Source organism: Physella acuta, unplaced genomic scaffold (genome assembly GCF_028476545.2).
Source record: "Physella acuta isolate Inbredline_101_S28 unplaced genomic scaffold, ASM2847654v3 ptg000309l, whole genome shotgun sequence".
Classification (NCBI taxonomy): Eukaryota; Metazoa; Mollusca; class Gastropoda; family Physidae; genus Physella; species Physella acuta.
In genome coordinates this window covers 257347-282162 of record NW_026731828.1, presented here as the reverse complement: position 1 = coordinate 282162, position 24816 = coordinate 257347, and the positions used below count along the sequence as shown (strand labels likewise).

The window sequence follows — 24816 nt, the reverse complement described above, 5'->3', positions numbered from 1 at the left end:
AATTCTTAATTAATTTTTTGTGACCGAACGAAAGGATATTTTTGAAAACTTTCTTCGGCAATATTGTTCTAAATTACGGCAGGAATCGATTGGTAAATGTTTCAAGTCGCTAAGTGGTCTGGTTGCCGAGATATGGACCAAAAACTGCATTTGTTTGAGGTTTTTTGGCTTTTCCGGGAAATCCAGGAAGGAATTCCGGGAATTCAATCATCCTTGGAGCTTACTTAACATATTTGCTTTTGGAACTAGTTCTCGATATTGTTTCGTTGAGGAGGAGATACGACTTAAAGCTGCGGACACACATCCATCCATTCATACATCAGGAAATGACGAGTTAATAATCGCAATTGTCCGTATGGAAATTGCGCTAAAAATAGACTGTTACTTGGCTTTACAGACTGAATAACTATATATAATAAACCGGGAGTGATCTCCCCTAAACTTTCTCGAATATTCTAATATAAAATAACAGGGGATGGGAACTCGGGCTATAGACATGATTTTGAATCCATTTTAAATACTTAAAGTTTTAAAAATAGAATAAAATCCCGTAGACAAATTAATTGCACACCAAGTGAACGCCAAATAAAAAAGCGCATAATAGTGCGCAATATTATTAGTACTTTTAAAATTTACATTAGTTTTTTGAGAAATCGGAAGTAGCGTAAAGTACTGCTTCCAGTCAACGGAAATTACTCAAAATTTAACAGAAGGTAGAGAATTAGATCTTTTACTTACATGTGAAATTTCATTTATCTATCTGAAATAGTACTCAAGTTATAGGCTTTTGAAAAATTCAAAGTAGGAAAAGTACCACTTCCGGTTATCGGAAATCGCACAAAAGTTGATACGGATCTACGATTTTGATAAAATACTTATATATGAAATTTCATCAACCTAGCTGTAACGGTACTCAAGTTATCGTGTTTACACACGGACAGACAGACAGACAGACAGACATACGGACAAGATTGCAAAATTATGTTTTTCCGTATCAGTGAGGTGTAAAACGTCGAGATTTGTAAAAATCTCGATTTTTTTTTTGCACGATTACAAGACTTTCTCTATACTTCGTATTTACGAGAAAGTAAAAATTAAGGGGGGGGGGGGCGCAAGATGGATATTTCGCCCCGGGCGCCGGAATGGATCGCTACGCCTCTGGGCCTATGGCCTTTTTAGTGATGGGGACATTGGAGATAGTGATGGATTTTTATGAGAACCACAGCTGGAATTTAGAATTGTCTAGAATCTATAATTAACAGATAATACTCGTAGATAATTCTAACAAGGTTTAGCTACACAAAAAAACAACCCCACGCGGAACAAAATAATTTGTGTCGCCATTTTCTATGCAAACGACCGAAAATTAAAATTATAACTCGGTTACGTTTATTTCTAGCTCTAGAGAATCTAGATCTAGAATCTAGATCTAGATCTAGATCCAGACTAGTTCTATAAATCTAGATCCAGATCGGTAGTTAAAGCTACGACTGGCTGAGCCCTAATGTTATGTGACGGAAATTTGCGAAGCATTCCGGACTTAAAAATTTAACCAATCACCCTCTTCCGTATATTGCTATGCAATGATTAAATATGGCTGTCGACCTTGTCGTTCTGATTGTAGCAATGCATTAAAATAAGTGCTATTAATTGTTACGAACTTTATTATTTAAGAGTTATTGTCGCAGTTTTGTTTAATGCAGTATTGTTTATGATGTTAATCGTATTATTACCAAGATGGTGAGTTTTTAAAGCAAGGTTAAGATATCTTATTGTGTCAATCAGCACCGTCGTAAATAAAATTCTCATTGCCGATACCGTCAGCACAGTAGCGGTTGACCGATATTTCATTATTTGTTTGATCTAGATTTAGAATTTACTAGACTCTACCAAATCTAAATCTAGTTAGGATGTAGCCTAGGACTAATTTTTTATTTAGGCCTAGAATCTATAGATCTAGGTCTATGGCCATTTTTATTTTTGTGTGCCCAAAATATAAAATAATCAAAGAATCAGATGAACTTTTTTTCTCTTGATGAACTGATGAGTCTGATGTCTCGGACTGGACTGATGATTTTAGCAAATTTTAGCTTATTTAGTTTTTATAGAGTAACATTACCAGCTCCGAACACCCTTAGCCCGAAACGGAGACTCCTTTCCGGCTCGAGACACCTAATTTCGTTACCATTTGACATAGAATGAAAACCAAAAATTATAGATCTAGAAATACTCTCCCAGTCAAAGAAGAATAAAAATATGTATTCCCTTTTTTTTCCATTCGCAATAAAACTTTTAAAATATGCCCCGAAACCGACTCAGTCATCCTGGACCCGAACACAATTTTCCCGGTTTTGGCTCCACCCGATTGGTCTTTCCTCCATCCGACTTCTAGTCATATTTTTGCTGTTTTTTTCAGCTCATTTGAATAGGCCTAAATAATCTTGTACTTATGTGTGTAGTTTTGTTTTAGTGTGTATTTGTTTTTAAATGCCAAAAATAATATAATTTATAACAATGGAAAAAAAATAGGGGAGATAACTCTTCCCAATAAAATGCTAGAATAATTACTGTGTTATGGTTTACTATAGTTTAGTAAAGAAAATAGCATTTTTTATAATCATATATGTTCTGTAGCCTATCCCATTCAATTTCAGTTCATTTTTTTCTGGAAAAAAAAAACTAAACATTGTTTTAAAAAGGCGCTAAGTCGGGAAGAGGCTTTGCTTGTCCCGGCAACAAAAAAATGGCCACCTACATGACGGGTTGCTTTTAATTGCTCATATCCCACTGTGGGTAATTCAATGGATCAAAGTTTTATATAAATGGACATATTTGCTACCAATTCTAATGTTTCTGTATAAAACATTGAAATAACAGTTCAATCACTATTCATAGTGAGAGTTACGGAGGTGTTCAAGTCGAGGCGCATAGTCGGGCCAGGCAGAGTTACTCTAGTCTAGCTAGATCTAGATTCTACTCAGTTCTAGATCTAGAATCTAGATCTAAAGTAAATTTAGAAACTAGATTTATATCTAGTCTAACTAATTCTTAATACTAAGTCACAGACCTACTTTGCAGTGGCGGAACTAGAAAAAAAAAGGCTCCCCCGCAAATTTTTTTGTCATAAGAAAATGTAATTTTTAACTTTAAAAACAATTAATTTTCTGAGAAATTTACATTTATAAAACAAGGATCAAATGATGTTTATCATGGCATTTGTAATAGTATATTAAAGATAAAATATGGTGGCAAGTACAATAATTCTATTAGGATTTTAAAAATAATTCCATGGCAAAGCTTCAATCATTGAAATAGTCTTGTATTTCATAAGTCATAAACAAGTAGAGCATGTCTATGCTGCTTAAAATTAATCTTTATTTTTTGAAAAAAAAAAAACTGTTCCTCAAAATGGTCACACCTCTTGCTTAGGTTTACTTCACATTCAATGATCAGATAACTTGAAACCATTATCATTGACTCAAATTAATATTAATTTTAATAATCTCCTATTTTTATCCTCAGGTAAACTTTACAGTTAGTATTTCAGTACTTCATTATCTGTGTAGTCAAAATTATTGATTTTCAGAGTAAGTAGAATACTTCAAAACTTAGACAAAATAGCACAAACCTAAACAGCACTTCTTGCCCTTGTAACTTATTCAGGTTTTATTTACACCAACATGTCTGCAGTTTGACACTTACTTTTGTTTTAAACATTTTCAAGTGCATTTTCTAGTTACTTTTCTTTATTTAAATTTTAAATTTACCATATTTGTAACCCACAGACTAGTTTTACAATTTTCTTTTTTGTCTTTATGCCACAATGTAGCCTTTTTAGGGAGCCATGCAATTATTTTTATATTGGCAACCCATTTGTTTTGACATAAATCCCAAAATTTATTTGCTTCACAAGAAACTGGCAGAGCAAGTCTTTTTTACATTTTGACCATGCTAAAAAATCACTAAAATCTTTAATGTATAGGGAAGATAAAAATGCCTACATTTTAAATATCACTAAAACTAGTGATATTTAAAATGTTTGGTTTCTTATTAGTCTCTAGCTATATCTCCAGTTCTCTGATTAAATCTAGATGGTGAGGCTAAATTGCCATTGTATACATTTTTTTATTCTAGATTCATACCTTGTTGGTCCTTTGCTGAGTGCATGTGATTGGTTGATGGTACTAACCAGCCCTAAAGAAGTGCAGGGGAACAATCATCACCATCATCAACAATGAGGCGTGGTGGAAAACGAGAGGCTGCAGTGGCAGCTAACGCAGCACTAAAAGAAAAAGGTAGAATAATTATGTTTAAACAATCTAAGTTGTGAGGAAAAATGATCAACTCTTCAGTGAAATTACTCAGGCCCTAAATTTATTTCAAAAAGGAATATAGAAAAAGCTTTTTATATAGATCCTAGAATCCACACATAATAAATGTTTTGTATGCACATTATTTAAAAAATCACAAACATTTGGACAATTTTTTTTTCTTATCAAAGAAGTTTTGAAGGAATCAGTGTGACTGATTTTGGCACACAGCTTTTCTGGGCTTACTTGTTTCTGTGATTTCCAGGCTCATCATGGCCTTCAGGCAGCAAGCTGTAGTGTCCTGTGATGTCCGTGTGTTTATAAACTAGCATTGCTCCCATTTTTGTTATACATTTAGTGTTATCAAGATTCAGTGTCTTCTAATATCTCATATAGCCTGGTTCCGACCAAACAAGAAGTACTTTGTTTTCTCACTATAGTAATTACATTGATATTTAATATGGCTGATTCTCGGCTGAAAATTTCAGGATTAAGCCTGTCTGTCCCTTTTCAATGGATCTACTTAGTGAGTATAATTGGTTCATATCAACCATAATTTTTGTATTACACCAGCCGATCCTGGCTTAGTAGCCAATCGCAACATCTTACAAAATGGTGTGACTGACTGTTTTAATTCTCATTACTTTATAAATTTAATTGCAAATTTTGTAAAAATCATAATTATTAGCAACACAAATTATAAATATAACAGGTAAGGTGTTAATTTATATAAGAAAAAAATAAACATTTGCATTAGGATAAACCATGCAACTGTTGGATGTAGAATTTACAACTAACGACCATTACAACTGAAAATTATTAAAAAGGTCTTGGTATATTACACAACAGCTTTGTCATCTCATGCCACCATTTTGGTGTGCATGCTAATTTTTTGGGATCAGTAATTTTCTTCTTTTAAAATTTTTGTTTTTTTATTTTAAAATAATTTTCTTGCTTATTTAATGTCTTTATTAGAGGCTAATTCCTTCACATGTTTACAACTTCTGTTTTTTTTGTAACTTATGTTTCAAAAAAATACTTACTTAAAGATAGAAAAGCATAGCAAGTTATAATATGTGCACTTACCTGTGAAGTATGTTCAAGGCATTTCTTGCTTGTTTGGGATAATATTTACTGAGTTAATTTAAAAAAAAAAAAGCTATTAACTTCTATTAGTATGCATTTTATCATGGTCATCTCTCTATTCCCTCTTTGATACACACAACAGTATTAGTTCCTGCATCCTGTGTACCATTTATTTTTTATTTTTTTAAACATTGTTAATAACTTCAATAATATGACATAATAAAGTTAGCAAATAATTTTAATCCAGAATATCTATTATAACCCTGTCTCATGGTTGACGCTTCTGCATGCTTTAAAACCTCATTAATTGTTTATAGTTGTTTTAGGGCCTGCTTTCTCTTTTTCTTAGACTTTATTCTTTACTTACATCATATACAAGTCCTGATTATATTGTTTATTTAGAAAATTGCCAGATTCTTCTGCTGTTAAACAAGTTTTTAAGTTAATAATGACTTAATGAATCTAATAAATTTACTCTAAAGTTGTGTCTAATATTTAATTTATTAATGCAGTTTTATAAAAGTGAAAAGTTTCAGTAATGCAAATAGAACTAAGTTGGAAAGGGAAAAATAAACTGAAAATGGAACGCATTTCCAATAATGATGACTGTTTTATGTATTTGTTGTGTGTTTCACAAGTGTGCCAAGAAATGTCACTGTACATAGATATTTGTTTTGCAATTTTAAACTTTATTTCTAAATCTTTAGTAAATAAACTGTTAGTCTTACTAATTTTAACAATTCAAGATGTGAATTTGATGAGACTGCATTATTGTTGCTTTATCTAACACTGTTGGAAAGGATTTATTCCCTACTCTAAAACAGTAGAACGTTTAACCTTTCTTTTGTTTCTCTTTTAGAACTGGTTAATGTGCCTAAATAGTATGAAGATGACATTTGCTGTAACATTTATTCCTGATTTCCTTCAGTTAAAGTTACATTTTTCTTGTTATATTCACCTACTGGAGTGAATTTGGTGAATAGTTGCAGTTAGTTGCTGTTGTACAAACATTTCCATTTTCTTGTCACTAAGAAGAATGATCTATAGTTTTGTTAAATAATTAGAGGATATTTCATTTTAAATATCACCTAGGACTTTTGTAATAAAAAATTCAAGAAATATCCCGTTGAAAAACAAATTCACCATTTACTTAGCAGTGCATGAGACTGAGGGTGTGTCTTGTTGTCCTGATGAGGTTGTTTGATCCCTATTCTAAAAAAAATATACAGCAAAAGGTCATGGAAAAAATGAGCGCTGATTTAGTTTTCTAGCATGCAGATCTTTGCATTGATTTATTTTACATTAATGTTTATTGGTTTGCAAATCGACTATAAATCTTAAAGGCACTATTTTGAATATATATTGTTTTTGTGGACAGAGTACCAATACATGATCTTTTGCAAGTCCAGTTTGCATCTTTCATAACTGTTGTCTGGTTTTTATGGCTGAAACAATATTGATAGTTCAAACTTCAATACTGTTAGATGTTTATGTTGTCTTTTTCATCTTAAGTCAATTCCCCTCATTTATTTATAAATTTATATATATATATATTTTGGTTTTAGACTACTCTACCTAATTATGGCACTAACAAAGTGGGGCTGTGTTCTTTTTAACAATTTAACATTTAAATGTAGGAAGATCTAAAAAGTGATTATGAGTTTTCAAACACTGTAAATTATAAATGCTTGTGTACTATTGAACAATGAAGTTTTATGAAAAAATTTGTTTGAAGTTATGGTAAATAATGGTAAGTAATTAGATTAAAATCCTATTTTGTGTGACTATATATTGTGAGAAATATGCAGGTGAGTCCAAAGCATAATTATTTAAAGTGACATTTTAACCTTGTTTAAAATTAAAACTATATTTCTTGTAGCTTCTAATTTGTATAAAGATTTAGAGTAGGTACATCAATGACTAAAAAAATATTTTGTAATAAATAATTAAAATTAAAACTTTTACGCCAAACAAATGAAAAAAGCTTCAAATTAATTTTAGAAGCACATTTAAAAGTAGACACTTTGATCCGACCTTTATTTTTAAATTTCGAACTATATCTCTGTCTGCAGATGTATATTTAAAACGTTTAACTTGAATTAATGTATAGTTTACAATAGTTCTTGTCTCAATTAGTTTTCTTTATATTTTTTGTTTATTTAATATATTGGAGAAATTTCAAATTTTGAACAGAGCCTTATTACTTAGGCATGTTTTGATACAATACTGACTTGACTGTTGCTTTTTTCTTGACTTACAACAGGTATTTATGTAAAAAAAAACTTTAAAAATTGTCTTTGATGTTTTCTAGGTGGTCATTAAGGTACTCAGGAGTTGTAGATTTATTATAATTTTTTTTCTTTTTCTATTCATTTAACGCATCTGCAGTTATTAGTGTTCTTGCTTTTTTTCTGTTGTGTCATTGGTTGTCCTAACAGTATGGCATCCCAAATTTATACATTTTAAAGCTCATCTGTATATTCTAATTGTTTACAATTTCTCACTTAAAAGCCAATACAGTAGTTTCAAACACATTTTTTCCAAGTTAGTTTCGTAATTGATGTAAACTTGCACATTGCTTTGGGTTTAATACTTTCATACTTATAAAGAGTTTACTGCATTTGTAATTTAAGTATCTAAAAACAAACAGAAAATTACACAAATCCATTTTCCTTAAAAAAAAATCTTAATACTATGAAATATTTTGCTTGAAATAATCATGGCTAAACAATTTATAACAATCAATTATAGCAAAAACACAAAATTTTATATACCCAGAGCAATTTTTGTCTTGCAAGATTTCCCAAAGTATCTAAAATTAGTGTGCCCTGCTTTTTTATTTTTAAAGATTATTTTAGAAACTTTTTATTTACTATTTTAAAATGTTGAAAATACACGTCTGTACATAAATTATTTACAGAAACAAAGCAGGGTGCACTTTCTAAATTCATTATCCTACAAAATTGCAAAGGTTTATGTCCTCTGTTTATTATATTGTATTTTTAACAGTGTTTGACTGCACCCTATAATAAAAATAACTTGGGTATTGTCCCATTAACCAAAGCATTGCAAGAATGTTAGATTATAAAATTTTATCTGGTACACTTTTACTTACATGGTTAGCTAAATTTCTGCAGAATTATCACTTTGTGTTTACTAAAATTTATTTATATAGATTTTTAAAAGTGTTTAAATTTAAAGTAGTTTATTTCTTAAGAACTTGATGGAGAAAAATAATTAAATCAACTCATCTAAAATATTCTTGCTGAATACAGTGCAGTAAATCCTTAAAAGCATGTACACAATCACTTAAGTTTCCTGCTTTATAGAATAACTAAATTTATTTTAAAAAATGACTAAATTATTGCATATATCTGTACATCATAGAAGTTTTCAACTTGGAATATGTAACATTTTATAAATGTATAATTTTATTACCCGTTTGTTTTCAAAATTACTACTGCTCAAGAATAACACATTTTTATTACAATATTATCAGATTTTATCATCAGTTTGTCTACAATAGCAATTTTCGGACAATAGTATATGATAAACTTAAAAATAATCTATTAAATTTTTTAGAAGAGTTTGTGTGTAATTTTACCAGTGGTTTGAAATAAGTATATTGCAATTAGCTTTAATTTCCAGTTTTAATTTTGAAAACTTTCATCCCAAGCTTTTCCCGCCCATTCACATAGTACATGGCTTTTCAGCTGCATTATAATTTATTGTTTTGTTGCACTTGACAATTTCAAGCTATCTAGATGCTAAGGTTTCATTGAAGATTTGGGCAGCCTTTTACTTTGTGTATCTAGTTAATTTTTCCAGTTTGCTGACTCTTTTGTATGAAAATATTGCATGGTAGCATTAAGGGATTTTGTAATACCATAACCAGCTTCATTAGAGCAGGTCTTGTACTAATGACGTAAATCCAGTTGTCATCTTTTTCACTGTTGTGTACTACTTCATTAAAACTGGATGATGACTTGTTTATCATTCTTATCCTGTGTATGTTTGTTGTAAATTTAATTACCGAATAAGGTAGCAATTATTAAATAATATAGATAGCTAAAAGCTGATTTTTTTTAGCCCACAAAGCTGTACAGTAAGTTTAAAAAAAAAATATACATTCAGATTTTAAAAAGTTAAATTTAAAATGATTGTTTAGATGAAAAGTAAAAAAAAATGTTTAAAAGCTACAATGTTAGGTTTATAATGATTTTCTTTTTTTTTTTAATTTAAGATATTTTACAGATTAAAAACACAAGGATGTAAGTTTTTTTAAGGGTTATTAACTTTTTGATTGAAGTGCACTCTTTTGAGTCGGTACTTTAGGTACTTCACCAACACTTTTTTGTGCTTACGTAAGTGCTAATTTCAGGAAGATTGCCTCAACATTAAAACCTAAGGTGAATATACATCTGTCTACTACACTTATAACAATAATAACTTGACAGCATGATGTGTGATCTTTCACGGTTTGCCTGAGTAACTAAATTTTATTCTGCCTGAGGACATCTCAAAGTTGGTTGGGTTCGGTTTATTTTTTGGTCTGATTACATTTCTGTTGTCAGCTTATAGATTACAAGTTATTTATTTAAATCACTTTTTTAAAAGCAAAATTATGATAGTAATTTTGGCAAATTTTAGTCAAATTAGATTTTCAGCTTTGTTATATTTAAAGAGAGTATATTTTTATGATTTAATAATTTTTCTGTTTTTTTAACCATTTCTACTTTTGTCTTTTTCAAGTATTTGATAAGTATAATTTTTTCTTAGTTTTTTTTATGTATTGTATGAAATGTCTGTTAAGATTTAAGTAGTTGAACATTTAAAAAAATTAACAGTTCAGTTTCAATGAGCTTTGTTTATTTTTTCTGTGTACTTTGTTTATTCTTAAGTAAAAAAAAAGTGTAATGTTCGGGTTTTTATTTATTTTGTGGCAGTATTTACGTTTATTTAGCAGTAAATACATATTTTGTTATGGTATTAACATTCTAACAACTAATTGTAAGTATTATTTAACAATGTGCTAATATACTTTTTAAACCTTTTGTTTTACATTTGCCCATTTTTTATAATTATTTTCAAATATTGAGAGTTAAAACAATATAACCCAAATTAAATTAGCTATAATTTGTAATCATGGCTAAAACTAATTATATTGCCTATACTATTTTACACACTTTTCTCGCTGGGCACCATTTTATAACTCATAGGAAAAATAAAGTAGCTTGAATGTTTTATTTAGACTTATAAATATGAGTACATCTAAAAAAAAAGAAACAGGATTAAAAATAGGGAAATAGGAATAATCTGACTTGTTTTTTTATATTTACATCCATTTTAAAGCTTTCAATCATTATTTATTTAAATCAAGAGCTAATTTCTAAGGTCTGAAGTTATAGTGTATAAAAAAAAAAACTAAAAAAAATCTCACATAAAAAACAAAAAAACATAATTCCTGCTTTTTTTAAGTGAAGCTTTTAATTGTCTGGTGACTATTTATGAATCCAACATTTCAAAATATACAAAATTCTGATTTCCTTCTTTTATATTTTCTTAGTATTAAAAATTCTTACTAGATCTTTACTAACCTGTACTAAAAAATGTTTCAGTTTTAAAAGCTTTTTTGATCAATAACCAGATTTTGTCTTTGAAGGCGGTAAAATACCTGTACACATCTCAAAATCTAAAAAAATGTAACTGTTAATTGCCAGAATAAGTTCCAAAAAATAATAGAAAAAAGCATACATAAATAATATTGAAGAATTTTGAGTAGCTAACTGTTAAATCTAAAATTTCTATTATAATTTTTAATAAAAAATACAACTGGGCAAAAATTTATAAGTGTTCATCACATACCAGGCTAGATAGGGGATTTACAACATTGTGCACACCTTTTTGTAATAACAATTTGGCTTATTAATGTAGCATGTTTATTGACTCAAAGCCCTTCTAGTGACATATAGCACTGATATCAACTACTAAGACTAAAATATTGGTTACTTATTTGCTAAGCTCAGCATTGTTTATCTGTTGGTTTTTTATTTATAAGTTTACAGTGATGTCACCTCGCCAGGAGCCCAGCTGAAGTAATCATTGCTTAAGTCTTGTACTTTAATGACATAAAATAAACAGTTTTCCAAGCTTGCATACATTTCAATAGCTGCTTTGCTTTCAAATTTGTACCTAGATTGTGATGGGAGAGTTTTTAGCTTTAGCCACATAAACTAAATATGAAATGGTTTTTTTTTTTTTTGTTTAAGCAAGCAGCATGAAGTGTATTACTGAGCATCTGAATTTATTTTATTTTCATCTTTTAATTCTTCACAACACCCTACCTCTCACATTTGATAGTTTATATATTAGTGGCTCAGATGTATTAGTTGCTAGTAGTTTTAGAAGTTGTCAGTGACTTTTTATTTATTTCATTCTGCATGTTTATATACCTTTACCATATTAAACTACTGCTCATCGTTTGCATTGTATTTTAATTTTAAATTTGTATTTTATATTTGAAATGTTTCATACTGACACTCCTATTGTGTTGTAATGGTAAAACAACACTGCAAATCATTGCCTGTTTGGATTAAACAGTCTCTTCCGAGTTGATACAATAGAATTTCCTTTACTGCTATTCTTGACTATTTTTAAATAGAGAAAGTAGTTATAGTTTAAGTCAAATTTAAAAACAAATTTTGTATTTGTTTGTTTATTAATTTTAAAAGAAAAAAAAGCATATAATATTAGTATTTACTTTTTGAAATATATTCATATGAAAAGGGTCTCTAAAACAACACATTGTTTAAAAACATCAGAAGATAGCATTTTAGCTTAGCATCACCCCTATTAATTGGATTTGATTTAACACCCTTCTATAGTAATCTTGAGACTTTTACATTTCAATTAACCTTTAGAGCTATAAAATGTCAGGTCATTATAGTGCTTTAAAACTTTAAATTTTATTTAGAAAAAAATCTTTTTAATTAAATTAAGCTTTTCTACCTCAGTTAACAATAATTTAATAAAAAACAAACTAATAAAATTATTTTAAAACTTAAATTATCCAACAGTAAATACACTGCCAGTTAAATTAAAAAAATAAAAATAAAATAAAATAGAAAACAGCTTTTATCTGATTATTTAGATGAAAATGTTTTCTCACATATCAGTGATTTTAGAAATTATATATGAATTTACTCTTTATGTCATCATACACTAAGTGGTTGATAATTAGAGTAGAAAAAAGAATTCTGAATTTCTGTTTGGTGATAGACTGTACTTTGTGTGAAATTGAAAACTGCATCATAAGTTTAAACATTGTCATCTTCTTTGTCTCATTTGGTCTCACTATACAGAAATGGTGTGGGTTTACCCCTTTATACATCAAAGCACTAGATGCCCTGCACATGGTTGTTCATGTAGCTTGCTTCATCAGTTGTATTTTTATTTTAATAAAAAAATCTGTTGCACCAGGACTTTAATCCATTCATTCGTTAAGTGACAGTGTCTTTGATTTCTTAACTGAATTGAACAGCCCTTTATTTTAAAATTTACATCACTGACCTTTCAGGGTTTTTTCTTGTGTTCATTTGAAATCAAGGCCATTGTTAGGAATGATTTTTTTTTTTAACCTTCTTAAATTTTAACGTCATAGAAATTATTGGTAATTTAATATCTGTGATTTTTTTTTCCCCTCTTTAAAACTTGAATTATACAGAGGTGCAAAAACTTCTGCAGCTTATAACTGTTCTGTAGCTTATACTTATATACATATATATTTTAATTTTATGTAAATTATTACTCTGAAACTACAAACACTTTTAAACATAAAGTAGAAACTTCACATGCAAGTTGTATGCATAAAACTGATTCAGTCTGATCTCTTAAAGTGGCATGTTTTCTTCAAATTATTTATATTTAAAATCAACCACATGCTAGCTAGTTCCTTAGTTTTAAAATGACCAACTAAAAAGATTTTTTTCAAAGTAAATACTGATTGATAAACACCAGAACTAATCAATCTTTTATATACATCTACTTGTTCAGAAGTTTCTGCTAAATACATTTTTGGGATGTTTTAAATCGTAAGGGGACGATGCACATACAAATATTAAAATGTTAATATGTATTTTGCCGAAATATTGGCTGGTTTAATTTTAGCTTAAGCTACCTGAGAGTATGGTTGATCTTCTTCAGGAACAGTTATGTGGCCTTCATTTCCTTTGTTGGAGTCTTACTCTTCAACTGAAATTTTATATTTTCTTCAATTTTTGCTCTGTCTGTTTACCCACAGGAAAGGGTGGGAGCCAAGCATCCCAGAAGAAAGAAAGTTCAGCCATCAAACTACCTGGAAGTGGTGATGCCTCTGTATCTTCTGTGAGTACATTAAATCAAATTTTAAAATATGTTAACTGGGTAGTGAGTGGATTTATAATGAAAGAAAAAAAAGCAAAATCGGGTAGTAACAGGAAATGTAAAAATAATGGAAAAAATAAAGTATAAATATATATGTAAAATGGATAGTAAGAGGAATTATAAAAGTGGTGTATGGTTTTTAAAACCTTGTTATAAGAAGATTTTACTCTTATTTTAGGGAGCAGTACTTGAAAGTACCCCACCAAGAGATGGTGCCAGCACTTCAGCTGGTTCAGGCTCCGCCAGCCCTGCAGACAGTGGGAGTAACCTGACCCCGGTCAAGGTACAAGTGACTCCTTCACCCATCTCTGATGAGATTTCTGCTGAAACACCAGAGCTACCCGTGACACCTGTAACTGAAGGGAAGCTTACAAAAGCTAAGACCCACCATACCAAAACAACCCCTCCAGTGAAGGTTTGTGGAAGCTGACTTTTACCTATTATGTCGAATGCAAAATGCTTAAATGACAATTGTATTTCATGTGGATTGTTTTATTCATAAAATTGGAGGTGTGTAAAGCTTAATTTTTTTATGTGCTTTGCCTGATATTAATACCAAGGTGTAGTCCTCAGATTGCTTTTTATCTTTGTATTAACAAGGTAGTTACATAGCAACTATTTTTTAACTACCTGTAACATGTCTGTATGTATATAATTTTCCTTTGTTACAAAGATTTTGGAAAAAAACAGTCCCAAAAATTTAATTGAAACCACAACTATAGTAAAGTTTTGTATTTAATTTGTATTAGTATATCTAAATTAAATTACTTCAATAAGTATATGATACCATGTCTGATTTTTAAAGAAAAAAGGTAAGAACAGATTTAGAATTTTTTTTTTCATTTTATAAACGTTAGAATCTGTAGTGTAGAGGCTTGTCTCACATTTTTACAATTGCACAGGCTTCTACAAAATCTGAGCCCAAAATAACCATCAAGGCTCCTACAACAGTGAAAGCCACCAGGTCAACCACCAGATCCCTGGCTGCAAAGTTGAGCTCGGTCACAAAAGAGACCCAAGTGTTGCCACTCGAGGTAGAAAACATTTTTATTTTGTTTCGTTTTTTCTAAACTATTACAGTCTTGACTTGACTCAGTCCTCTTTGCTACTTGTGGAACATAGGGCCTCTACCATATCCTTCCATTTTGTTCAATCTCTGTCTATTAATTTTTTAAACTCCCAAGACATCCCTGTTGGCTTCAGTTCTTCTAAAAGACTCAGTCTCTAGGTCTGTCTTGGGCCTCTTCTGTTCTAAAAGACACAGCCTCTAGGTCTGTCTTGGGCCTCTTCTGCTTTCCCTTGGGCTTCCACTCTAGCGCCAGGCTTGTCACATTTGGGATTACAGTCTAGGCATACAAATATTTTCCTGCCATAAGGCAAAGTGAAACAATTTGTTTTTAAAAAAAATGATTTTAATTATCCATGTACTTAAAAAATGTAAACAATAAGCACTTTTCTGGAAAATAGTCTTGGTTTATTATGTAAGACTCCAAACAGCATCATAATTTACTAATCGAATAAATATGAAAAAGGAAAAATGTAACTTATTATTTTTGCATCACTGTTATGGTCCCATTATCTTCAAAATCTCATTTAACAGCTAGACTTTAGTTACTATGAATACTTACATGTACAGACAATACTCATTTAAGGTGCATCTGAGAGTACCACATAAGAAAAATCTTGGGCAGATAGCATAAAGGGTTAAACTTTTTGTATAGTACATTAATGCTTTTAATGTAAACAGAACATGTTTCATACTAATCATTATTTGAAACCTGTTTTAGGGATCATCAACACTGTCAAATAAAACAGTGAAAAAAGATTCTTCACCCCCCACATCTATTGTAGCAGAGATTGTTACATCACCAACTTTAATATCTAGTCCAGAAAAAAGCCCTGGTGTGGTCAAATGTGTGGAAAACCTATTAGACAGTTTGGATGTGATTCCTCTACCTGAAAAGGTTACTTTTGACTGATCTCTTTTTATTATAAAATTATTAATTTAAAATTTAAATTTCCTTTAAATTTAATTTATTAGTTTCAATATTTGTCCATGAGTTCAAAGTTTTTTTGTCCAAATGAGTTGTAAATTTTTTTCCCTTTTTTTTAACATTCTAACAAAAAAAAAAGTACTTTCTTTGACTTTATTTTTCATATTGCTTATGGGGGGGGGGGGGGGGGGGGTGTTACTTTAATGTTCGTGAAATTTTTGCACATTTTTTGCAGTTTACATCTATTTAAATATCTAGAAAAATATTTTTTTTCAAATAGCTGGAGATGTCAGAAATCAAAATTCCCCCACCAATAAAAACTGAAGATGTGCCTTTGCCTCCTGGTAGCCCAAAAGAGAATCTTACTGAAGACAATGTATGTTTTCATTTTTTTTAAATAATTATTGAAAAAGTTTAGTTTAGAGTAATACAGAATGTTTTATGCGCATGTGAATTTTAAAATTTTGCCTATACTTTATTGAAAAAATTTATTTTTAGGGAGTAATAGAGGATTTACATGAAATTCTGTTGCCTCGTGATCTCCCTAGTGATAAAAGGTAATTATTTTTTTTAATATAATTAAATTACTGTAATTAATTACAGCTTATTAATTTTCATTATATAAATTAAAAAGTATAACAATAAATTTCACTGTTACATTTTAAACAGTTATCCAAATCTAACTAGATACTTATTTAAAAAAACTTCAAATGAAATAAATACACACTGATATAAATGTCATTTCTATTTTTAGCATAAAAGATGCTACAGAGCTTGCTAAAGGCAGCATCAGCTTCTCATTCAGCAAGACCACCAATAAAATAGCAACTACTTCATCTGCCTTTGATCAAGAAGAGCCTGATATGGTGGAACTCCCACCAACTCGTCCCCTAACTTTGATGGACAGTATGGAAGAGTTAAAAAAATGTGTAAAGATGGAGTAAGTTAGCTTATTAATTCTGCTAAGCACATTTTTATTTGAATTTTTTTTTAAAACCTATATGATTATTTAACTTTATTTTTCTTTTGTGCAGCAGCCCTGTTGAAGAAGAAATAAAAGATGTGGCACTAACATCTCCCCCTGTTATATCTGGAAACCCTAGATTGTTGGAGAATTTTGTTAAAGTTGCGTTAGCTAAGGATACTGTTGAAGAAATTGATTGGCCAATGGAAACCATCAAGTACACGAAGACACAGCCCTCTTTACACTTCAGCTGTAACCCCCTACAGTTTAATTTTAAAGATATATACAAAGTACCAGGCTCACAAAGTCCTAAGCCAGCCGAGCAGCAGGTGGACGAGAATAAAGTGGAACCCTCCAAGGACACTGTTGAAGTTGAAAGTAGTCTGAGCACTGAAGTATTGAAGAAATCACACAAGTCAAGACGAAAACATTCTAGAAAAAAGCATAAAAGGAAAAAGGAAAGCAAGCCTAAAGAGGGAGAAGTAAAGGTTGATGAAGAAAATAAAAAGGAAGAAGGGGAGGAAAAACAACCTGAAGGAGAAGAAAAGACAAAAGAAAAAAAGAAGAAAAGGAAAGAGAAGAGAAAGAGGAGACATAAAAGTAAAAAAGTGGAAAATGAAGGGGAAGAAAAAGTGGAAGGAACTGAGAAATCTAAAAGGAAATCCAAACGCAAGAGAAGCCATAAGGAGAAGGAAGAGGAAGCAACAGATGCAACAAAGGAGGGTGTTAAAGAAGGGGAAGAAGAGAAGCCTGATGCTGTTCAAAATGGGGAGAAACCTTCGACTTCCAGAAAGCATAAAAAACATAAGAGGAAACATAGGAGGCCTGGTTCATCTAGGTCAGAGAAAGCCAAGGCTCTCAGTGCATCAGAGAAAGCCAAAGTGGAGAATAACATTGACTGTGTTAATGCTAAAGAACCAAAGGTTAAAATTGACTACAATGATGAAGAGGAAACCCATGTACCCTCAGATAATGAACACGAACCTTCAGGTGAACCAAAAATAAAGAAATTCAGAAGATCAAAAAAGAGGCACAGGCATAGTCAAGGGCGGGATGAAAATAAAGAGGCCAGTGCTGACAGTGCATTGAAACTAGAAGAAAGTAAAGATGATCTCAGCGTTGTACTGAAGACACATAAGAAACAAAATGATGATGAGAGGAAAAGTGCAGATTTGAAAAACACACCTAATAAAAACTTAAAGGAGCAAAGCCTGGTGAAGAAAGAAGGGGAAAATAAAACACCAAATGGTGAAACGTCAGTCAGTCGCAAACGTTCAGCCAGCATGTCAGCTGCTGAGTCTGTTACCCCAGCTAAAATTGCCAAATCTGAGTCTCATGAAGACACTTGGAGCAAGATGGAAGGATTCTTTGAACACAAGGAGGAAGGAGAGGGTACAAAAAGTAAATGGGATACCAGTGACAGTGAAGGGGAAGACGTTCTGAAGAAAACTTTGGCGCCAAATGGCCCATTATCTCTTTCAGAGGATGAGAAATCCAAAACAGACACAAAGCAGGTGAATGGGAAAATAGCTCTATCCAATAACTTGACAAATCCAGCGACTCTCCTGAATAATGTCATTAAACAGGTTGCCAATTCAGAGACCAGCAAAACCAAGTCAGATTCAGACAATAATAATAAAGAAGGCTCAGTCACTTCTAATTCCAAGACCCAAAGAAAGTCACGTAGCCACAACAGAAGCAGCCGGCGCTCCTACAGCTCCTCTGAAGAATGGTCATCAAGATCTCGATCTAGGTCAAGGTCGGCAAGATCTAGGTCAGATTCTTACAGAAGCTACACTGATGAATCAAGGTACAGTGATGAATCTCGGTCACCAAGCAGGTCATCCAGGAGTTACAGCCGAAGCCGTTCTAGACATCGGCATCATCACAGAAGATCTTCATCCTCCCGAAGGCATAGAAGTCACAGCTACAGTAGCCGGTCTAGCTCAAGCTGGTCTCGCAGTCGGTCATACAGCCGGTCAAGGAGCTACACTCGCTCTCTGTCACGCTCTCATTCAAGGCGAGGTAAATCTAGGAGCCCTCGCCACAAGCTTAGAAAAATTCTAAAATCCCCAGTGTTGCCAATTTCAGTTCCAACAATAACCGTAGCACCCGTCACTGGAAGTGCCAGTGGTGGCAAAGGTGGGGGACCTCCTGAAGACATACCATTACCTGGTAAAGATTCTCTAACCCCATCAAATCAGCCTGAGAATGAGAAAAAGGAGGAAGAAGGTCTCATTGATATCCCTCTGCCAAATACTGGTGATAAGATAAAGACAGAAGTCAAGGATGCCTCGTCTGGCCAAAGCACATCCCCATCCACAACCTCCATTTCTAACTCAGTGGCCGGCACATCCCTTGTGGCTAGCACAACCCTCACTACAGCTGCCACTGAAGGGGGAACTGCTGGACAACCTGAACCTTTAATGGGAGCCTTGGATGCTACTGCAGACCAGTCAGGTTATGATTTACATGCCTACAATCATATGGGGTATCAGTCTGCTCATGATCCGTCTTTCTGTGAAGATACAGGCTATGAAGGTTTTGAATTTGATGGAGGGGAGTATGACCAAGGTTATGATGAAAGTCAGGAAGATTATGACTATAATCATGACCCTTATCATCACCCACCTTTAAGACATCCTGGAAACATGCATCGGCTGAGGGGCCCACCTCCGCCTGGCTATAGGGGGCCACACCCTCGAATGTTTCCTCCACATGATCCTCGTTTTGGACCTAGACCTGGGATGGGGCCCAGAATGGGTCCAAATGGTCCCATGGGTCCTAGAGGACCTCGTCCACCTATGGGACCAGGTGGACCGATGGGACCTCTTGGAATGAGGGGACCTTTAAGAGGGCCCCCACGCGGCCCACCTGGACCGAGAGGCCCACCAGGAATGCATGGACCTTTAGGAATGCGAGGGCCACCTCGTCCTGGTATGATGGGTCCACCTGGACCAATGGGACCAGGAGGGCCAAGACCCAGAATGGGTCCACGTATGGGACCACCAATGCCTGGACAAGGCCCAAGGTCTCGCATGGGACCCCCAGGATCCATGCAGGGCCCACTGAGGGATGGACAATATCCACCACTTAGACCTGGCATGCCTCTAGGCCCCAATTTTAGAAATCCTATGCTTAACCTCAGCCAACCACCGCCAAATTTCCAAGTGCCACCTCCATCTGAATCAGGATCCAAGGATTCTCTTGACCCTCCACCTCTTCCTCCTCCCAAGCCACCAACACCGCAACCTCCACCTCCACCAAAGAAAGAAGAGATTAAACCAATGGCACCACTTATTCCACCAGAGCAGGCTGAACAGTACAGAAAACTGCAGGTACTACCGTTAATTAAGACTAAGTTTATGCACCTTAATATTATTTCATACATTCTCCAGACGTATGTATAGCTTTAAAATAAAAATATATTGTGTTTAAACTCCAATTTTAACTTGTCTTGTATAACTCTCAAATTTACTTTTTAGTAAATTTTGTTATCCATTTTCCATTCTGCCCTGTAGGAGCAGGCGCAAAAGCATGCAAAGAAGCAGCAGAGAAAGCAAGAACATCAAGCTAAAGGTGAGCCAGAAAGCAGTGATGAAGATGAAGAAGAGCAGGCAAAGAAAAAAGAGGATGAAGCCAAGTTAGCCGCTGAGCAAAAGGAAATGGAAGAGGCTGCTTTGCTGGCAGCTCAGGGAGATGAAGTGAGTGTGGAAGAGGGAGCCACCATTCTAATGCCAGCGACCCAGTCTCCTTTAGTTCAGCAGCCCACTGTAGTGATTCAGCAGCACGCTGTGGCTGCCTCCCCTTCACCCTATGGCTTGGTACCTACATCTCATTTAGTCCATGCAGGACACCCAGCTTTGCATGCAGCTCAGTTCCACCATCAGCATGTCATGGCATCAGCCCAGCCTCAGCTTGTACAGTTACCCAATGGACAAATGGCCTATGCAACACCATCCTCTATTCCATACCAGGCAGGTGCACCCATGATAGCTATGCCACATCATGCTCTACAGGCAGCAGCCATGCCACAGCATGTCATGCTGTCCTCTGGTGGCATGCACCCTCATCAGATGCAAGTAGCAGCCCACCCGGGTATAGCAGTGACCAGTGCTCAGTATGTGACCCACATGATGGCTGCCCAGGCACAAGCTCAGGCCCAGGCACATGCCCAAGCGCAGGCCCAGGCTGTACAGATGCAAGCGGCCCAGGCCCAAGCTGCCCATGCTCAGGCAGCACAGTTCCATGGACTAGTACCTGGCATGCACATTGGTCAGCATGTCATGCAAGGTGTTCATCCACAAGGACAGTTTATACTTGTTCCTAGACTAGCAAGACCTCACATTTAGACTTGAAAGGAGAAGAGCTTGCTAACATTTTATCTTGTATATTCACATCATGAACCTACTGTAGAAAATGACAAATCAAGGGTTTTATTTAGTATCAATAAAATATTAGTACAATGTTTCTATGTTGTCATAGCAGGGTAAATGTTTCATTGGTTGATCATGTGTTTCAGCCATTAAGCTGCCTGACATTGTCACTATCATTTATCATTTCACTCACCATGTGATAGTAGCTAGTTGTACTTGTTCTGTATGCTGTCATCATGTGATCTTAGGATACCAAGAACTGCATTGATGTATTATTTTTCATTTCATCCCAATTTTTCAATTTGTCATTTTCCCCCTTAAAAGTGCATTTGTACATATTGTTAAATTTTATTATTTTAATTTATTGTCATTTTGAATGTGTTCAAGGGTTGACATGTGACTACCTTAAAGTGGTTGTTATCCAATAAGGATATAACATATTTTTTTGGGTATGACTTAAAGGGTTGTTAAATTAAAAATAAAATAAGTTTAATGTCTACTATATTATATCATTAATTTGGATCCACCATAGTATTGTTACTCTTTCTCTCTCTCTCTGCCCCCCCCCCCCCCCCCCCCCACCGCTTATTCTAATATTTTATTTGTCTGATATTGGTAATGGACATGTAATGAATATCTCAAGTGATGATTGATTCTTTGGATGATTTTCTTTTAAATATATGATAGGCAATTATGATTGTTTTACTAACTGTAAATCACTCACACAAAAAAATACACAAATCAGTGTATTTTTTAAAAAGAATATGTGCTCTTAGTTTTAATTTCCCTTCAAAATTAAACCTCTGATAAGTGTTCATGAAAACGTGTTGGTACTCAGAAGTTTACTTTTGTCTTAATGTTATTTTAAAGATGTCTGAAAGTTTTGTAAAGGAACAGAGTGAAACAAAATTAATTAGGTATAGAAAACCCAAGGTTTTTTTTTTAGTCTTGACTGCAGATTTAAAATGTGATAAATGTTTATATAACAGGGGCTTGATGTTTATTTATTCTATATTAAGTAGCCTACTTTAGTGAAAATCTTTAAATTTAAAATTTTACAAAGATAAATGAATTTAGTTCTATGATTATACAAAGTATACTTATATCAATATAATATTATTAAAATATCAATTATTTTAGGTTATCCATTCATTGTTCTGTGTAATTGTTTTCATATAATTGGTCATTTTAGAATATTAAACTGTTTCTATCTTTAAGTAGTTGGTGTTGAATGTCAGCATAGCGTTGTGCAGGACTTCATATTTAGATGATAAAACCTCATATAATAATTCTCTTATACAGTAATTCACTAAAAACGTGATTGTTGATTGCGTGGGGAGCGCTAAAGCTTTTGAGGGTTTAAGCAATTATTTATAAATCAATAAGGCAAAAAAATACTGTGTAAAAAAAATTATAGCATTAAAAATAGCTACTTTATGACATTTTGAGTTGATTTTTATTATAATTATCAATAAAATGTAACTAATATGTCACAACTTGTCTTATAAAGTGAATATTTTCTATTGATGGTCATTAGATATAGCAGAGCTTACAGTCATTTTTAAGTCACTATGTGAGCACATTATTGTGTAAATAGCTTGAATTTCCAAGTGTATTTATAGAGGATTTTAACCATTTTAGCTTTGTTGTGATCAACCTTGTTATATCATGTTTTTGAATTTGTTTCTTTGAAAGAATAAAAAATACATTTTAAAATTGCTCTTTTTATTTAAATTTTTACCTAACATCCCAATTTTCTGGGTTTGACCTATGCAAAAACTTTAAATTTTCCAGATTGATCCACTGGCCAGATTGAAAGGCAATACATTTTACTGGTACTGCAGTAAGGCTAGAATAGTATGACATGCTGACGATTTAAAATAAATTTAAGTTTGACATTCATATTATAAAAGGTATAATGCAAAGAAGAAAAAAAAAGACAATAGAGAACAAAACCATTTTATTGCACAATTATCTTTACATGGAAATGAACATGTACTTCAAAGGTAAGATATTGGGGAAATAAACAGCTATAAGACTGGCTGATCATGCTGTTTTTGTAATATTTAAAAAAAAAAAAAATTAAATCCACTTGACTAGAAAATGTAATTTAAAATAAAAACAGCTAGACTACTAAATGTTGTTTTGGTCATTAAGGTTACTAGACTAGTAGTTATTTCAATATGACTATTAAGAAAACAAATTAGTGTTCTAAGCTAGGTTTTAAAAATGTTATATTAACATTAATAGCTTGCTCACCATATTTTTAAAAAATGTATTAAAGATTGTAATAATGCACCACTATAAGATTTTTTAAGACCTAATTAAAAAAAAAAATTCTTAGGTTACTTTATCAATGTATGACCACACACAAAATGCATCTTGAGCTTTTTAAAAAAAGAATTAAGTTTTATGGGTGGTACAAAATACTCATCTGATAAAATATTTAAGACCAAACTTAAGGATCTGTTTTAAATTTTTAGTTAGTCAAAAATATTTAGACTGAAAAAGCACAATCCTGAATTAAGTAATACTTGAATTAAAATGCAACAATGGTAGGCAATATATTAGTGTCTTATTTCAGGAGTAAATAGTGCCACAAATAAAGCTGTGCAAAATGAATGTATCAACCACTGTCAAAGACTGATAAGTGATTCAAATCAAAGCAATCATGCTCCAAATTTTTCAACAACACTTTCCATAATACCAAAATCTAATAATTCAGAATGCCAATTATTGTTACTTTTAAGTGGGCATAGATAACTGTTCATAACAAAACACTGAGAGCGTATGTTAAGTAGAATGATTTCATCTAAGTAAAATATTTAAGTTAGCAGGAGTTCTGATGGATATGAGGAAAAGGATTATTATAAAACATGAGTTGTTTTGTATGACAATACTTCATCTGGAATGCACTAAACTTTGCTGTACAAAGGAATAAATTTAAACAGGGAAAATAATTTCAACATAGTTGTTCAAAAATAAAAGGGGTAGGGGAAGAGTAAAAAAAGAAAAACAACATATGAGCAAACCAGATATGCAAAAACTGTCACCTCCTTAACTAATTCAGTACCCAAACTGTCACCAACATATTGCTTTTAAAATGTCATGTCTGCAACAACATAAAAATTTAAGTAATAGATATGTAAAAAGAAGCATGAAACAAATAATCCAATAACAACCACACTGAAACTTAAATTTTGTAAAACCAAATCAAACTGAAGAATTACCAATAGACAAAAATTCACTGATACAGTACAAAGAGCACGATTTTTAAGAAGTATCTAATTGAAATTGAAATTTTCTTTTTTTCCCAAGCAATGTAAAAGCACTCCTATCAAGTAAAATCAATACTTCAATTGTTGAAGTTGATATTATTCCGTGTAAATCTATTACAAGAGCATTGATGAAAAAAAAGAGAATAGCTTAGTATTGATAGTTGAAACAGTCCACAACAGCTGAATATTTCTGTAAAATCCTTTCCTATTGAGAATATAAGCGTAAGTAAGCAAAACCTGACAGCATATTGACAATAAAACAAGTGTCAAAACAACAATTAAATGGTGTAGTCACATTAGATCAAGCTTATTAGCATTTTTGTCATTTTAAGATCTTGATGAAATATAATGCATTTGATAAATACAATCAATTTAAGGTACTAATGG

General features: G+C 32.5%; 1 protein-coding gene across 3 annotated transcripts; it reads left to right on the top strand.

Annotated features, from left to right (window-relative positions):
- Positions 1-1580: 1580 nt before the first annotated feature.
- On the top strand, positions 1581-22864 carry LOC131940138 (microtubule-associated protein futsch). 3 transcript variants are annotated; one of them, XM_059298723.1, is made up of 13 exons: positions 1585-1740; positions 3523-3587; positions 4135-4295; positions 4799-4836; positions 13696-13778; positions 13996-14232; positions 14720-14851; positions 15605-15781; positions 16092-16187; positions 16310-16368; positions 16566-16751; positions 16846-20113; positions 20297-22864. In XM_059298723.1, the coding sequence occupies exons 4-13, from the start codon at positions 4824-4826 to the stop codon at positions 21125-21127; spliced, it is 5082 nt and encodes a 1693-aa protein (XP_059154706.1). In that variant the 5' UTR covers positions 1585-1740; positions 3523-3587; positions 4135-4295; positions 4799-4823; the 3' UTR covers positions 21128-22864. The 3 variants fall into 3 exon arrangements, with proteins under 3 accessions (XP_059154705.1, XP_059154706.1, XP_059154704.1); XM_059298722.1 differs by lacking the exon at positions 4799-4836 and having other exon boundaries at positions 1581-1740; XM_059298721.1 differs by lacking the exons at positions 1585-1740; positions 3523-3587; positions 4135-4295; positions 4799-4836 and having other exon boundaries at positions 4852-13778.
- The last annotated feature ends 1952 nt before the right edge of the window (positions 22865-24816 follow it).